At 43.4% G+C, this 18,114-nt stretch overlaps 1 protein-coding gene across 6 annotated transcripts in view; it reads right to left on the bottom strand.

Moving 5' to 3' along the window:
- Positions 1-18,114, bottom strand: part of LMF1 (lipase maturation factor 1) — a 331,417-nt gene that overhangs the window by 221,551 nt on the left and 91,752 nt on the right. For 4 of the 6 annotated variants that reach the window (XM_065560223.1, XM_065560224.1, XM_005288979.5 and 1 more), the window contains one exon: positions 8,564-8,712. In XM_065560223.1, the coding sequence (XP_065416295.1) occupies positions 8,564-8,712 (149 nt within the window). Of the gene's footprint in view, positions 1-8,563; positions 8,713-15,531; positions 15,807-17,730; positions 17,810-18,114 lie in introns of those variants that run through there. The other 2 variants (XM_065560228.1, XM_065560227.1) reach the window with 2 other exon arrangements.

The raw sequence follows: 18,114 nt of genomic DNA, 5'->3' as shown, positions 1-18,114 counted from the left end.
TGAGGTGGAGCTCACCTGGTATTCGACTAGCGATCCTTTGCAAAGTCCCCTAGTATGGGAATTGAATGGGGTGGGGGTAGTGAATTTATCTCGGGGGGGCACGGGGGGGGCTCCACAGGTGAAGGCTCTGGCAGCTGAGGAGCCCTTCTGCTCTACTCCCCAAGCCCAAACTCCCACAGAAAACACTGCCGGATGGGGAAGAAAACTCCGCGAGTTTCCACTGGGGAGGAAAGAGGAACAGGCAGGGGTTTGTACCCCAGATAATGCAGATCTCAGCAAGGATCTGCTGGAGACCAGGGATATCTGTGCAGCACCCTAGTGTCCCCCACAATCCCCTCTTTGGCCCCCTGAAACGCTCCCTGTCAGCACAGCTCCAGTGGGGGGGGGGTGGCTGTCCGTTACCCCCGAGCCTCCCTTAAAAGCAGGTTCTGCAGCCTAGAGGGAGTCAGTGGAACAGGGAACAGATTCAGTCTTAGATGAGTCCTCATAGGGATACAATGGGGGTTGCAGACCCCTCAGTTCTCCCCCCTCACACACATGGCACAGGTCCCCACTTCCTGGAGGACTCACTGCAGGTGTGGCCCAAGGGAAATTAGCCACCTTCAGCACTATCTCCCCATTCTGCGTAGGAAGGTGTGGTCGCTCATCCACACACCCTAGCCCTTATTAATCCTCCTGTAAATATCAGGAATATTCTGATGATCCTGACCATCCAGCTCTTCATGGGTTTCCCTCATTACTCTTCATAACATGAAGCCACAGTCACGAACCCACAGCACAGAGCCACAGACGAGGAAATGCTCTTGGCTGAAATCCAGCACACTTGCTTCGTAGAATAGACTTGATCACGTACGGTCATTTTTTAAAACTGGACTGTGTATGAATTACCTAAAGTCAATCACAAGATGAGAAATCCGAAGACTGCCCAAGGGAACTCCACTTGCTTGGAAGATGAGGTTTTACAAGCACGTTTTATCTTGGTCAGCTAGAGGAATAGGTGAATAACCAAAGAGGAAATTCTAACGTGAATTTTTTGTTACATATAATATCCTCCAATCCCACCCATGGGAAACCTTCATTCAGACCACGTTTGTGCATATGTTTCAGCTCCTGCCTGGATTAGAGCAGAAATCAAAGATTGCGCTGGAACAGGTGCACATATGGTCTGGGAGGAAACTTTGGTTTCACGCGTTAAACTTGCTTTCCAGGGCCTGTCAGCCTCATTATCCCAGCCTAGAAGGAAACGTACATATGTTTGGGCACTGAGACATTAAAGGTATCATCAATCACTGATTTCCACTTGCTTGGATCAGATCCTTCTTTTAATGACCTTTCCATCTTTTGCTCTAAGATGCCTGCTACTTATATATCAACAAGCAAGACGTAAGAAGTCACTCCAGGGGCAACATCTATTTTGCTCGGGGCTCTCTTTAAAACTAACTGGAGAGTTATTACTCTCTAGATAACAGTGAGAAACAGAACTGAGATAACTCAGCGATATCAGAGAGCATGTAACTTTTTCACGATGCATTATATCAAATGTGTCACATAAGGCAAAATACATTATACAATTAATAAGAAAGGAGCAGAGCATTCACAGAACTAGACTTCCATTTTAAATGAAAAATGGGAAACAAACTTGCTGATAAGATCCAATTTGCCTGTAATTCCCATGCCATGGACTCTGTCAAGCTTTTTAAAGGCCAGATAACAGGAATTTGAGAAGTTGGAAGCTATAAGGCCTGAGAAACGGAGTTACAATAAGGACCCAGGAAAGAGATTTGCAATTCTGTACAGATAAAAAAAGGCCAGATCCTCAAGATATCATAAGGAAAGAGTGTCTTTCCTTTGGACCGTAATGTGTTGGGGTTTGGCACAGTATTTATATTCATGAACTGCAGAGTGGCAAGCAAATTGTTGGCACTACGCAAATAATAATGCCCTCCATCCTTTTGTTCAAAGGTTTTTATTCTAAAAGTTCTAAGAACTATTCCAAGATCTTGTGCTTGGCCTCTGAAGGGTTAAAAAAGCCTGAAGAGAGTCTCTGCTCAGACAGAAGCATTTGTTTAAGTTATTTGTAACAAACCTCATTCAGAAGTCTAAATCACTGGATTTTTAATCTAATACATTCTCAAGCAACCTTTTTCTTACTTTGCCTATCTATAAATTTGTATTAATAATCCATGAAAATATTTTATTATCGGTTCATGTAGGTACAGCGTTATCAACATTTACCGATAAATAATCTAATCCTTCCAATCCTAGAGATAAAGCATTATTTCTTAGGGCCTATTCCAGGTACAAGCAGTAGCATCTCCCCTGTGAAATACAATAAGACTGGCACAAAGCAGGAAAGAAGCTATGTACACCTCTACCCCGATATAACGCGGTAAAGCAGCGCTCTGGGGGTGGGGAGCGTGGCTGCGCACTCCAGCGGATCAAAGCAAGTTCGATATAATGCGGTAAAGCAGCGCTCTGGGGGTGGGGGAGCGGGGCTGCGCACTCCAGCGGATCAAAGCAAGTTCGATATAATGCGGTTTCACCTATAACGCGGTAAGATTTTTTGGCTCCCGAGGACAGCGTTATACTGGAGGAATTTTTATTGGAACCTTTGTGACAACTTATGCATCTCTGCTATCAATCTTTCTGGGGGCATACCTCTAACAGGTTTAACAAGCCTTCAGAAACCCCTGATTTATAGTCTCTTTACATTTTGCAGCAGGATGATGTAGGCAGTAAATATACACATACCCAAACATATACTTTGCAGGGCTTTATTGTAGCCAAACGCTGATTGCAAGTCTAGCTGATGAACCTTTTCCAGGAAGCCAGAGAGAGAAAGTAACGTCTCTGCTAAAGCACTTCTTGGCATTTACTTTTCATTGGTTTCCCATTGTTCTAGCCTCCCATACTCCATAGTGACACAGCTGCATGGGATATATTGAACGACGTACGTTAGAGCCCCAAAACCACCTTAACCCAACCACTAGAGAATACCTTCTGCACAGGGGAACCCTCCGACATCATGGAGCCACTGAAACTGCTCCTAAACCACTCCTAGACTTTGCAAAGGGTCTGGCTAGAGAAAAGGAGCATGGGCAGGGGATCCTTACATTCCAGGAGTCTGGCTGCTGAATTGCCCCCCGGAGACCCTACCGGGTAAGACTTAACAGGCTGGCTCTACAGAGTTCCGCCTTGTCAAATCCAGGAGTGGATTTGGCCTCTTACAGCCTATGCTCAATCCCTCCCCATGCTGCAATGGAAATACTATTTTTCCTTAGAAATATTTTGATTTTCCAATTGCATCCCTCCAACATAAGGAATACATTATTGGCCGCTACAGAGTAATGGCTGGAGGGGCCTACATAACATACTAGTCACACTGAAGTTCTCTGCAGCAAGAAAACTCTCACCACGCAGCCACAGAGTCATGAAACATGCAGACTGCATTTGACCAGTTAAAGGACTAGCAGATTAGGCAACAACGCCCAATCCTGCTAGATGCTAAATGCTCTCAGCTCCCATCAGCTCACCTCTCTCAGCGCCTCAAGAGACTGGAACCTTTGATGTCATGGGACAGTTATGCCGCGCCAAAGAATTTCATTAAAGGTCAATCAGCACCATGTTATTGCACTTACTAAATTTTAATAACTTAGATCGTGGCTGCCTGCACCAGACTAATTGGTAAACCATGCTGGTCAGCTACTAAAATAGTTATCATTCTATGTTTATAAAGGATAGTACAGGAAATTTAATTTGTAATAAAACTTGGATGGATATTTATAGCCGGTTGGGAGCCTTCATCCCTGTTTCCCAAATGCTTGCTACCCATACCTGAATCTATTCTAAAAAATCACACTCTAGTGCTGTAGACTGTATTTCATTATTGAACCTGTTCAAAGCCCCCGTCCCCAGGATACCTGCTACGCCTGAGAGACTTATCTTCTCAAAGCCATCTAAGAGATTCCGAGAGAACTCCCAGTCAAATTAATGGAGAGTGGCAGCAGAGACTTTCAAAATAAATGGGGGTTGGGCTCTCCCTTTGGCTCCTTTATGGAGCGGGGACGGACTATGTGCCTCATGAGACGCTCTAGTCAAGGCGTGGCCAAAATTACTGACCCTCCGAGCTGCATACGACAGACTTCAGAAGTTCAAGAGCCTGGGCACACCTGTCGGGGCATGGGGCTTCTGCCCCGCGGGAGGCCCCCGTTGGGCCTTGGGGCTCCAGCCCCGCTCCTGCTGAAGCCCGGAGTTCCTGCAGGTGCCCCCATGGGAGCCCCCCCACCCTGCTGGGAAAAAGCCACTAGTCCCACCACCCCTCTGCAGGGCAGAAGCACTTTAACTGTAAAGTGAGCCATGGTTTGGCCACTCTTGCTCTAGTCGGTTTTTGAAAAACTACACCTCAGCCAACTTCCAATGAAATAGTGCTAAAGCAATGCAATGAACAGCCTGGTATTTTCTATATCCACAGCTATTTTTAACAGCAGAGGGTTTCAAACTCACTTTTTTTTCCCAAACTGAGCTTTATTAATTGTGGATAGCATTTGTCCAGCACGGGTCTTGCTTCTACAGCCCTTCCTCTGGCTAAATTCCCAGTGACTGCGCAGCTTTGGCTAGGAGGAGCACGCAAGACTGGTCCTCGTATCCGTATTCTAAGCTACCATTTTAAACAGGTTTTTTTTTAAATAATCATTTTAACTGGAAATTAAAAGGTGTTCAGATTTTTCTTTCTATGGGCCCCAATTTCCTCATTGGCCAAAAGAAAGGCTGTCAAGATGCAAGATTTTTCAAGGGGAAGGGTGCTAAATGGAAGACTGTGGAGGGTGCTAGCTTCCCTTCAAACAAAACCAATGATACAAAGGAAAAGGTAACTGGGGGAAAGGCAAGGTTGCAGTTAAATAAATGATGGCAGAACTGCAAAAGAGTGAGGAGTTTGGGTGGCTAGAAATCTTGTGAGAACAAGCTCTCAATGATCTCTCTCTCTCTCTCTCTCAATGACTCTGGCCTGAACAAAACTTGCATGCGGTAATTTACTGTTCTTCATACTCTGCTAGCACAATAACGTGCAGTGAGTACATGCAAGTTAGAGGGAAAATAGTCAGGGATAGAATAGTGAATGGATTTCTTTTTAAAATTCCAAACAGGCTTCTTTTGCGTTTGGTTTGAGCAGCGGGTAAAGATACTACATGGCTACAGTTTTATCTGAACAGGTTTGCCCAGTCTAACCTGGCACAGGAAAACTGTTGAATATTGCAGAATTTAAAGGGCGGTAATTGTTTTTACACTTGCTTCCTATATGGGGTTGGCTAGCGAATGCCAGGCCCAGCAAAAAAAATAAAAAAAAATTAATGTCCAGATCTTGGAAAGAAAACACCAAACTTGATTCAAAATTCCCAATTGGCAAGCACACGTATACATGTGTGTGTTTCTTTGGTTTGCTCTCTGGTTACCCCCACTCTCTCAAATGTCTAGCGTCTCATTATACAGACAAATGATTCCAAGTTTTCTTCACATCTTTAACTGATTTGACAGCCATTCGTGTGTTCCTGGCAGTCGTGGATGCTGGCGACAGAAAGTAACCACTCTGCATCACTTTAGTTTTATGAGAAAAAGAAATTTCTCAAGGTCCATGTGTGGGTTGATGGAAATTTAACAAATAACTTCGGTCTCTGCTCCCAAATTTAAATCTATTTGCACCAACTGACTGACCTGTGAACCACCTCCCTCTTGATTCATTTCAAAGGTTTCTTTACACAGGAATTTTCTCAGCAGGAAGTCACAGAACACACTTCGAGCAGAGAGAAGTTTTGTTACAAGCTTTTGAAAAGAGAGGCGAGAACGCAAAAAAAAACAGGCAGTCTGCTATTAAACCTGATTAAAACAAAAATACCATCCACTTAAGAAACTTCCAATCCCATGTCCCATTTTGCTACGGCCTTCCCTCCCCAACTTGGAAAAAAAAAATCTTGATTTGTACAGGTCAGAACTGGACTAGGTTTTGGAGTGAAACAAATGTAAATAGTTACACTCCAGTTTCATTTTTGCATCTTGTTACTAGTTCCTAAATCACAAGGTGATGAGGGAAAGCTCTAGTGCGCAAATCATTGATATTTGCAACAAAGGTCACCACCTCTGACAGTCAAGAGTCATCAGGGTCAGTTCAAGCAAATCTGAGGCCCCCATGCAGAGCCGTGTGACTGGGTCCCTTAGTTCCAAGGGTTATGAATCAGTGTCCAACTGCCACCTTTCCCACAACCTGCCCCACTTTCGTATGCTATGGGAGCTTGGAGGAGGAGAGCAGAAGGGTGAGTTTCCTGGAGGAGGACGGAGCAGGTCTCTCAAACAGAAAGTAGGGGCGGGTAATCTGTGACACTACACAGATGAGCCACAGTAAAGCGGGGGAGATTTCATGAGTCCCCAGGAGGTTTAAGTTATTGCCGCCACAGAGCTCTGAGTACAGCATAAGGTAGCTCATACGTCACACTACACAGCACAAAAGCTGGACCGTAAACAGGAGAACAGCATTTCAGCCTGGACCTGACCAGATGGGGCCCCTATGCCCTGCGGGGGCTGCTGCAGTGACCCTCCTGCAGCTCTGGAGTATTTAGCTCCAGGATGCTGACATTCCAACAGAGCTTATGCACAATTAGTTACAAATTCATTGCTAGTTTACGGTAGGTATTTTATAGATGCTACTTCCCCCTTTTCCCTTCCACAATCTGGGAGCCAGTGCACTAGCTTCCGCTTGGATTTCAGACTTCGTTGTTAATGCCACTTTTCCACAGTCAGTAGGAAAACCACCAGGGACCTCCCGTTTCAGTTAATTCCCATCCTCTCCCTTATGTATCCGCGATAGTCATTCCAGTCATTTTTCTAATAGCGTTTCTCCCACCTGTCACTAGCGGGAAGACTCCATGGAACAGACTGCACGACGGCCATCATGTTTTCATTTATCTGCCTAGGTACGCCCAAACCAGAATATCTTCTTTGTCAGGAATGTACTGAATCTTTGTTCAGCCCAGCACAGAGATCTTTACATTCGCTTCGTCTTTCCCATCTGATCTCGGGCACTGCCAAATAAGACTTCAAAGCTTTTCAGTCTACAAAAGCCAGCTTTCTTAAGAGCCCAAATTTCCATTCTTTAAAGTATAGTTGAGATTACACACATGCATCAAACAGCCTTAACTTTGAGATAAGGTGGTCTTTAAAGCCGTGTTGAGGTTGTTCTTGGTGCCAATGCCTATGCTTATCCCTCTTCTAATTTATTTATACATTACTATATATAAAGAGAGATTGATTTCTCGAAATGGAGATTATCTTGTATGCTCAAAGCCTAATAATGAATAATGGCATGGTTTGTATAGCATATTTCAGCCAGAAGGTTCTCAAGACCCTCGAGAGGCACTACAACAATGACTCAATCCTATAAACCCTTCCTCAGTTGAGCAGTCCATTCTCAATATGCAGTTGCATTAAAGTCAATAGGATTACTTGCATGAGTAAAGGCATTTCATGTGAATAAGGGTTCCCAGAATCAGGCTGACTTGCTTTGAGCTGGAAAGTCTCATTTAGACGCAACAAACATACCGTGTGTATTTCCCAACACAAAAACACATCTGCAAAACTCACTACTATTACTACTACAGTTATACTTCTTTCAAGACATTAGGCCTAAAGCAAACCTAGCTGGTGTCAGGTTTTTAAGTCTGGAGGTGAAGACCTTAACAACTCCACATTGTCTACATTTTGATATGAGTTCCAGGCTCCTTTGAACTTTAGTGTGAAAGAGAGGTTTTCAGAAGCTGAACACAAATGGGGACCCACAAACTCCTACATGGCCTCAGGCTAATTTTTGGGCTAAGATCCAAGAACCGTGGGGTGTCCAAAATTCTGTTTTGGCTCCAAATGTTGTCCCCGGGCCTCATCTTTAATTTTAATAAAAGAAACATCAGTTGCTGATGGGTTCTTTTGCTTTCAAGACTCTTGGCCATCTCCATTCGCAGCTGACAGCGGTGCAGCAATTGCTACATTTGACAGCGTAAGGCTCTAGAGTGATAGTTCAATAAGGTATGCAAAGAACCTGGTACAGCTCCTGCTTGGGGATTTCACACTGGGGTTCTCACCCAACGTGCTGAAAATCATGTTTCAGAACCTTCAAAATCACTTTACAAAATATTTTTAAGGGACAAGTTTTCAAAGTTAATTATTTACCTCCTTCCTCCTGCCCCATTAAAATTGTAATAGCAGTGCTAAAATGTTAATATACATTCCTAGTCCTATATCTGTTGATCTCGTTAAAGGCAGATACCAATAACAATCTGAAAGATTCAATGAAACAGAACACCAAATATTTCCTCCTGCATTCTCCTTGGTTATAACCAGAGACCATCCTAAACTACGGAACATAAAAAAATATTATACCAGTTATCGGAAGCAAGTGGGTTTTCTGCCAGGATTAAACATTTAGAATTAGCTTCTCTGGTAAAACGTAAAGAGATCGTCTTCTTTTGCTAATATGATCTCAGACGTCTGCAGAAGCATAAGTGCTTATAGTTCCACTTACCGCTCCAAGCATGATTCTGAAAATGAGCCATCGAAATCCCCAGATGACAATTTGGGAAGGCGGAGTGTAGTTAGGTAACCGGGAGAGAGTCCAGAGCGGGCACAGGAATATTCCTAAAACCCCCGTTTCCAGAAGCTGAGATTCCCATCCTAAAGTGGAAATAAGAGAAATGGTTTGCTGTTAATTACCCATCAAGGAATTTTAAGCATATGAGAAGCAAAATATAAAAATCCTATGAAATTACTGATTTAACTTGTTCCTTAGTTACTCAATTGTCTCTGACCACACTTCACATGTAGATGGAATTGAGGTTACATACAATTAAAATGGTTAAAGGGGCAGCGCGACCTTAAAAACAATCAAATCACACTTTCAACTGAAAGTGGTACCAACTAACATTGTGTATGCCATCTACGACTGTAACTGAAAGGGATTAGAGAGAAAAAACTAGAGAATGGAGATTTTTGTTTGTTCCTATTACATCCCCATGCACATTCTGTGGGTATTTAGCTTTGCTGTTTTCCTTCTGCCGCTACGTCTGTGAAATTTCACCTTTTATGTGGGTTTTCACAAGTGAGAGAGAAATATTTAAAAAAACATAGGAAAATATGATTACAAAACCATAGGAACTGGCAGTAAAACCCAAGAACAGCAGTAATCCCGGCCAAAACTTATCTCTTTAGATTTCAAATTGGCTTTGTCCCTTTAAAATATTAATTCACGGCAAAATGCTGTAGTCTCTAATTTTTAAGGGGAGGAAAAACACAAGAGGGTAAACAGCATGCTGAGGTTATTGTAGCAGCTGACTGCTGAAAACGAAAAGTCATATTACCAGAGTACTTCAGCCTAGAGCAATCTCAGCTTCACAACCAAGAACCCTTTACAGTTTAGCAAATTTATGTAAAATGTATGTCCGGAACTGAACGTTTCAAAGTCTAGTTCCCAGGGTCTCTATGGAGATCAAAATTTGCTTTTCATTTTATTTATTTGTAATAGTTTACGTTGCTACATTCTTCTATGGACAAATTCTGATTCAAGAATCCAAAGGTTTCTCAGCACTGTCCTCGCAACTGCTCATCTCAAATGGAGGGAATGGTTTGATGGGATAATGTGATTTTAGTCAATTAGTCAACAACATGCCATTGCTGGTAAATAGTATCAATGGTCAATGAGGGTCTGGCTGGAGAATCTTGCCTGCATGCTCGGGGTTCTACTGATCGCCATATTTGGGATCGGGAAGGAATTTTCCTCCAGGGTAGATTGGCAGAGGCCCTGGAGGTTTTTCGCCTTCCTCCGTAGCATGGGGCGGGGGTCGCTAGCTGGAGGAGTCTCTGCGACTTGAAGTCTTTAAATCACAGGATTTGGGGACTTCAACAGCTGAGTTAAGGGAAAGGGGGTGGGTCAGCTTTTGTGGCCTGCATCATGCGGGAGGTCAGACTGGATGATCATAACGGTCCCTTCTGACCTTAAGGTCTATGAGTCTAAATATATGCAACATCTAGCTGATTAGGTGAGAACAAATGATTGCACCTTTCCCTGCTAATACATATACAGAGAAAGCACCCCGTTATTGAGCTATACTGTACCCAACAAAGGCTCAGCGCTTTTATTCAGACCGCTCTCAACTGGATGGAGCAGAGATCACCTTTAGCTCTTCTGAAAGGGCCCCAAAGACTTCATCTGAAAATTGGGGATGAGTAGAAGGCTGTGCATGAGCAAATTCCTTAATTAGGTGTCCACTTCAGGACTTCGGTTTTGCAAACACTATTTTAAAACTCATCGGAACAGCTGGCCTGAAATCGGCTTCTTGCTCACGCTCTGCTAGTGCTTAAAAGCCACAAAGTTTGCTAAACGCACGTAGAAGACTTTTCTTTCTGAATGCTAGGCCCCTGAGATCATGAGCCACATTCTCCTCAGCAGGCAGACGTGGCAGAGGTCCCACTGACTTTAGTGGAGCTACGCCAGTGGACACCCACAGAGTACCCAGCCCTATATCTTGAAGAGAGTATGATCAAAAATTCCATTTAGGTTAGGCATTATCAACTTCAGCATAAAACTATCAAGGGTTCTGAACCATAAGGAAAATCCTTCCTTAGCCACACCTCAATGAATAAAGGTGAAAGGGTCCACTTCTTCCCTCATGCCTGTTTTATATTCTACTGGCCTCAGTGGAATTATTCCGGATTTCTACTAGCATAACGGAGCTCAAAATCCATCCTTGTAACCACACCGTGAAGCTGTTACCCAAGTTATTTTATACATTGGAGACATTCAGGTACAGCCTCCTTTATGCAAATCTGGATTTTGCGTTCTGTTTTTGCAGTGTCTCCAGAATAAATATTGAAATGATTATTCAGAAGGCACAAGAATAACACAGCCGTTATGTTTCGACAGATGAAGTCAAACTCTACTGGATCTTTCGTCATTCGGTGAAGGACACTATGAAGCAACAGTATATCAGTGCAAGAACCAAAGTAAAGTCTGCTCCAGTAGTTTTACCCTGAACTACAAATATATTTTTGTTTGCAAGTTTTTCCATGGAATATAGTTCTACCCTGAAGTTGCGCAGAAGTATGCTAAATGACTGAATCAGAGCAACCTTTTCTTGCACTTGTGTACCTATAACTGTGAATATAAAACTGTTTTAGGTAAACACAACTATGGTGTTACAGAAATCAAGGTCTACATCCATTTAATGCCTACCTCAAACACGTGCCTTGTTGAGCATGATAAAACAATGGTCATCTCTTGAGATCACAAAGATTTAGGGATTTATACAGCAATGGACTTCTGTGGATGCTGGCTGCACAACTGATCTGAACTATTTAGTAATGTCAGTGTGGAGCTGTGTATAGGGCAAAGACTGAGGAGCCTTGGGTATTATTCCTAGATCTGCTACTGACTCGCTGTCTGACTTTGAGGAAATCACTTAATCCCTGTGGGTATGTCTTGATAGGCAAAACAGGTGTGTTTTTCAATAATGTTAACTCAATCAAGTTAGCGTATCACAATTGAAAAGCTCGCTCTCCCCCTCCAGGCGACAACATCTCCATCTAACGTGGCTTCAAACATGTTAACCAGGGTCACCCGAGGGGGGTGGGGTGGCAAATGGGGCAGTTTTTACCCCAGGCGCCCCCTCCTTCAAAAAGGCCCCCAAACTGACTGGCAGTGCGACCTGGCACCCGGGATCACAGCACCACTCGGTAAATTTGGCCCGGCAGCGGCTCTGTCCTGAGAGAAGGGTGGCTGAGCCAAATCTGAGTGGGGTTGTGACCCTGCGTGTTATGTCACCATGCCCAGCATCACAGGACAGGAGTCTAGTGCGGGCTCACCCTCCAACTCCCCTCCCGTTTCCATCCGCCACCCCTCAGTGACAATTTTTTGGAAGTTGGAGAGGGGGGCTCACTTTCAGATTTTGCCCTGCGCCCTCAAAAACCTCTCTGCGGTCCGGACGTTAGCTTGCATCTTAATGAGCATTCAGAGGGGTTTTAAATCCTGTCTAGACAAAGGCCTATGTGCCTTGATTTCCCCTTCTTTAAAATGAAAGAAAAATACTTACTCATCTAGGAAACATCAATGGGTGAACAAGCGTGGAGGCTGCTTTCTGCTGAAGACCCTCCAATATATCGGAAACAAACCTCAGAATTATTATTATTGCACATTTATAGAGCAGTAGTGCTCATCCGAATTGAGAGCCCACAGCTGTGGGAGACGTACAGACATGTGAGCTATTATAACTGGATATTCTTGTTGTTCATATTGAATAGTAGATGGGCTTGCAAGTTTTAAATCTATGCATGCGGATGGTCAGGGCTTGGGGGTTTTAAAGAGTTTGTTTTAAAAAGCTTTGTAATTCCACCTCTGACATAACAGAATATGGACAAGCTACCCCGGTAAGTCAACGTGAGCAGTAGCTTTGCAAGATTAATGACGAAAACACATGTAGAGTTAACGTTTGCCTGCATGGCTGCACCACAAATGACACATTGGAACCCTTGGGGAGGACCAGGCATAACCTGACTAGCTGCCCAGGAACATGCAAGGGGAGAGGTAGGTGACATTGCTGGCAATGCCAGCGACCCCAGGAGGGTTTATTACGGGGCACAGTGAGAACAATGCAATGGAAGTGCCCATTGTGCAGACTGCAACAGGTATGCCAGGAAAGGTGGTGATTAATCCTGTGGCACAACAAGAGTTGCTTCCGACAAACTTCTAGAGGATAGTATGTCTCTCAAAGGTGTACCTCCAGGCAGTGCCACTTGGGAAGAGGTCCAGATATACACACCTGTATCCACACATACATGACTAGAGGCTTCATTAGAGTTTCACAACACTGATAAATATGTCAAGAAAGCTATAGCACCAAGATCTGCTCCGAGTTACATTGGTGTGAATCTGGAGTAACTCCTTTAAAGACAGTGATGTACTGGATTTATACCATTATGAGCAGAAACTGGTACATAATCTTTAGCAAGGCTTCTTTCCTTGACCTTTGGTTGGATAGAAATAAGGCATCTGTTGTTGAAAATAAGCTCAATAGTTCTAATGAGGCACCTGATAGCACATTAGGTCTAGATGATTAAAATTCAGGATTTGGCAAAAGGGCAAAAACTTACGCTGAGTTCACTATAAAATAATCATAACAATAATCACAGAAACCACTTTTTGTTTCTAACACAGAGTGATTTTTTGAAGTGATTGAGCGATGAATGACTATTAAAAAAATCCCCTTCTATTTCCATATATCCTGTGGTTTCTAGGATAGATACTGAACTGCCAAAATAAGCGCTTCTGTGGAGAGAAGTGAAGTATATTGTTATAAAAACATCTGCACAGAAAAGCAAGGGCTAATGCAGAATGTGAAAGGTTAATTGTTACTAAACCCAGCAACAAATAGCAGTTATGGGTCTAACTGGCACCAAAATGGTAGTATCTCTCGTTCGCTTCAGCCTGCACAAGAATCCCACTGTTATCAGCGTTTTCATATGTTAATCACCACACTCTCTTGCAGACATACACTATACATGTTGGATCTGCGGGTAAGAGGGCATAAGACTTTACATTTCTAAATGGCCTTCAGATCTTTCTGTTTGCACTTTCCTCCATGCAGTAATATAACATTTTACCAGACAGCGTGGAAAGGAAGGTTACTTAGTGTACTGGTCACTAAAATGCTAGAGGAAGATGCACTGAACCAACAAATAATTCAATGTTATGTACTTCTTGTGTATTATATATTTGGTGATACATACAAAGGCACAAAGGAAGTGGAAGCCATCTTGGTGTGTGGCTAGCCCCAGAAGTGTGTCAATACACCCTGCACCTGTGTTTCTTGTTGCAAAGCTACAAGTTTGAGTCCTGGCACCACCATCTGGGTACCATTCCAACAGTATAATCTGGTCTGAAACATGCCAGAAAGGGGGATGGATCAGTAATGCAACCGGAGGCAGACACATCTTATTGATGACCAAGAGCAGAGTAAACAACACTCCCCCCCACCCAGCTGTTGTTAGAAAACTCTTAAATTACCCATTGCTGACAACGGGTGCAGCTGAGCCAGTGATGAACACAGTTTAAGAACAAGAGCAGCCAAGGACAAACAGCAGTCAGCACCATTTCAGAAGCTTTAGTTAAAATCTACTCAGTTTGCAGTGAAACTGCGTTCAGCTCCGGTTGACCTGCACCCACTGATAGCGATGGATAATTTTGCTAGTGCAGACAGAGCTTTAGTGTCATACGGTACTTGCCGAGATCTGATATTAAGGTCAGAAGCACTGGAGCAAGAGGGAGTGATTACTATAATCAAGATACCCACACACACTGATTTATTAACAACCCCCTTCCTGATACCCTGAGTATCTACAGCTTGGTAACCTGGGCACAGAGATCAGTTTTCTTGACCATCACACACAATCCCATAGATCTTCAGGTCCTCAATTCATCACCATCCCCTTTCCAAGTTCCAGTCCTCTCCTAATGTTCATCCAATCCCCCTCACCAACCTTAAGATCCCCTCTGGTTTGGATCTTACCATCTCACTCATCTCTGGTGAAAGCTTTCTACTTCTTCCCTGTATCACTTCCACTTTAGCATGAAGCAAGGCTCACCACTTGGTCCTCTTCTCACCTCCAATTAGCTCCAGCCTTGCACCTCTGATCTTTAAGGATGGCACCCAAGTTTGCTCCCTCTTCAACCCTCTCTCCATATTGGATTTGTTCTTTCTTGGCCACTACATGACTCCACACCACCAAAATGCCCCAAAGGCTGAAGTCCTCCTGGTTAAAATAGAAAATTCGTCCCATGTCTCTGACTTCACTGTCTCTTGCCTCAACTTTGCTGTGACAACCAGAAATCACCTTTGGACTCTGGATATTAATTTTTCCTTTACATTTTATTTTGTACTTCATGTGCTCATGGCCACCTCTTGAATGCTGCTGGAAATTGCCCTGATCTTGCCTCCGCTAGTTCCTAGTCTAATCCCTTCCTGCTTCAGCTGCTTCATTTCCCTCTTCTATGATCTTCCTCTATTCTTACTTGTACTGTCCCCATTTACCTTCTCTCTCCAAGCCAGTAAGTCACTTATCCTGTTTAAATTTCAGCTTAAAACTAGAGATAGTTCTGACCCTAAAAACCCAGACCTGAACAACCCTTATGCTTTGGAAAAGAACAGATCCATGTGTGACCTGCATGACTTGGGCTCATCCCTACTTAGAACCTGCCCTTCCTCTTTAGGGTATAATTGGCTCTGCCCATAACACATTTATGTATGTATAGAGTGGCATCGAAAATGGTGCAGTCGGGTAGGATTAGCAAGCCCTACGCACCTCATTCTTCACTTTTAGAAATCAGCAGCTAAGCCATGCAGACATTGAAAACAATGAACATGCGCTTTTAAAGCTCACCACTGAAGCTATAAATACAGTAGAGTGTAAAAGGGGGAAGTTCTGTTCTCTCTCAAACTCACTTACTGTAAACTGATAGCGCAAAACAAGATTACGCAATCCATCAACAGAACCCTCAAAATGGCTTCCATTTCTCCAAACTGCTGACTTTATGAGCAGTTGTTCACGTCTGCATCTTAAAAGCCTTCACCAGACACACTCAGAATTCAGATCCCTTGCCATCTTAAACAGGGTATGAGGCTGTGACCAAATGGCCATGTTGCCTAGAGTGTGATGCTGCTGTATTCAGAGATTACCCAGCGTCTTCGGTGTTGCTTCCCTGACCTACATGGTCCACATGTGATGCCTACAAGAAATCAGCCAATTAATACAGTCTAAGTAGGGGACCTATTAAGGATAGCTGATCTTTAAAATAATTTTTAAACTATATCCTTCCCCTTCCCCCGTCCTTATTTGTTTCTTGTCAGATTGTGAGCAATCTGAGGCAAGAGCAGGGGTAACATTTTGAGTTGGGATGCACAAAGGAGTCTCAGGCTATGTCTACACTTAAAACACTATAGCACTTCAGCATAGACACTCATTACAGCAACAGGAAGGGTTCTCCCATTGCTGCAGTTAATCCACCTCCCCAGGAAGTGGTAGCTAGGTCAATGGAAGAATTCTTCCATCAGTGAAGCACTGTCTACACCGGGGATTAGGTCAATCTAACTATATATCTCATGGGTATGGATTTTTCACACCCTGAGGCCTGGTCTACGCTGGGGGGGGGAAGGAGAATCGACCTAAGATACGCAACTTCAGCTACGAGAATAGCATAGTTGAAGTCGATGCAGCTTAGTTCGACTTACCTTGCGTCCTCACGGTGTGGGGTCGATTGCCGCGGCTCCCCCATCGATTTTGCTTCCACCTCTCACCGAGCTGGAGTTCAGCAGTCGATGGGAGAGCGATCAGGGATCGATTTATTGCGTCTACACTACACGTGATAAATCGATCCCTGATAAATAGATCGCTACCCGCCGATCCGGCGAGTAGTGCAGACGTAGCCTGAGAGACAAAGCTAAACCAATGCAACTTTTCAGCGTAGACCAGTCCTAGGTACTCAACTCTCATTAAATTACAATGGAAGTTAGGTATCGAACTTTTACCGCCCCTTTGCAAATCCAAGCTTGGACAGTGCTAGCACACCAATGGCACTAGTTTAATACAAATAATCACTGGCCATCAATAACCTTGCCATTTCTGGGGGAAAAATTCTCTCTTGCCTTTGTTAAGTTTACAGATTAAATGGCATACATGATAAATACTTTTTAAAAAAGTAATATTTACATGGCAAACTAAAGAATAAGAAACTAGAAACAAGACACTGATCTAAATACCAGCAGCAAATGGGGATGAAGAAAATGAAGTTGTCAGCCAGTAGTAATGCTAATTTATCATGTAAATTTATACTCTGCAATCGTGGCATTTTAGGAAAGAAATCCAGGCCTCGCGTCAGTTCAGTTTTAACAAGTGACAACAAATGCCACTAATCCCACAATATTTAGAAACATTCAGGGTCTCTTACACATGAAACCCAAGTCCCCAAATTGTGTGCCGACCTATCCTCGTTGTCGTGTGTTCCAAGTTAGGGCTAAAACTTCAGTCTCACCTCAGTACAGCGATCCCTCAGGCCCCCACTGCATATTGATACTTCTGGGAACGAAAGGGTCGCATTGTTGACCCACCTGCTCCTGTTTGCTTCGGTTGGATCTAGTCAAATTTCAGCAGCTGCATCGCTAGCACAATGAACGCCATTGTTATCTCCTCAGCACGGCAGGGGATGGATCCAAATTTAAAAAAATAAAATCAAGTGAGCTGCCAATGGCATGGATTTCAGTGGCTGCACTTGCCTCACACGCGTTGAAAATGTCTGTTAAATACTCCTAACTCGAGGAAGCAAAATAAGTCATTTTGCATTTGCTGAAAGATCTACTTGGGGAGAAAGAGCATTAAGAGGTTTCTCTCCCCCCCTACCCCCTTCCCACTTTTGCTTTCTCTGCTTTCTGCAGAGATTTTTCTTTTCCAAAATTACGTACAACTGTTTGTCCATAAGCATAAACTTTCTGCTAGGAAACCTAGCTTGCTTTAACAGATCTCCAGCGCTAAAAACATTTGTTGCTTGAAATGAGAGCCACTTAATGCCGGTACATGTGCAATTTTTCATGAAAGACCATGCAATTTGGCAGGAACATCTGACATACCGTAGAAAACATTACAAGTACTTACTGTATAAAATGTCATTTTGGGATGACTGGTCTCCAAAACGCTCTGAAGCAATGTCATTAAGGCTCCCTATAGAGGATATTATTTCTAATGGAATATAGATTATATGGTGTTATGTCATTAAGGCTTCCAATTTTCGGCTTTATATTGTTATTTACCAATAAATGTCTGATGAGAAAAACAGCAGAATTATCAACAACGATGAGCCTAAAACATATTAGTGGATACAGAACAAGGCAATTCTGAAAATTTGCCACGCAACCCTTGGAATTCATACATTCTGCTACTCTTTGTCTGTTTTATGAGGTCCAACATAGGTCCAACAGCCTGGAATAGCCAGTGGGGGCAGGTGGGAAGAACGGGGCTGGGAGAAGACACTGAAGTTGC

The sequence above is a fragment of the Chrysemys picta genome, chromosome 10 (genome assembly GCF_011386835.1).
Source record: "Chrysemys picta bellii isolate R12L10 chromosome 10, ASM1138683v2, whole genome shotgun sequence".
NCBI lineage: Eukaryota > Metazoa > Chordata > Testudines > Emydidae > Chrysemys > Chrysemys picta.
This window is presented reverse-complemented; position numbering and strand designations above follow the sequence as displayed.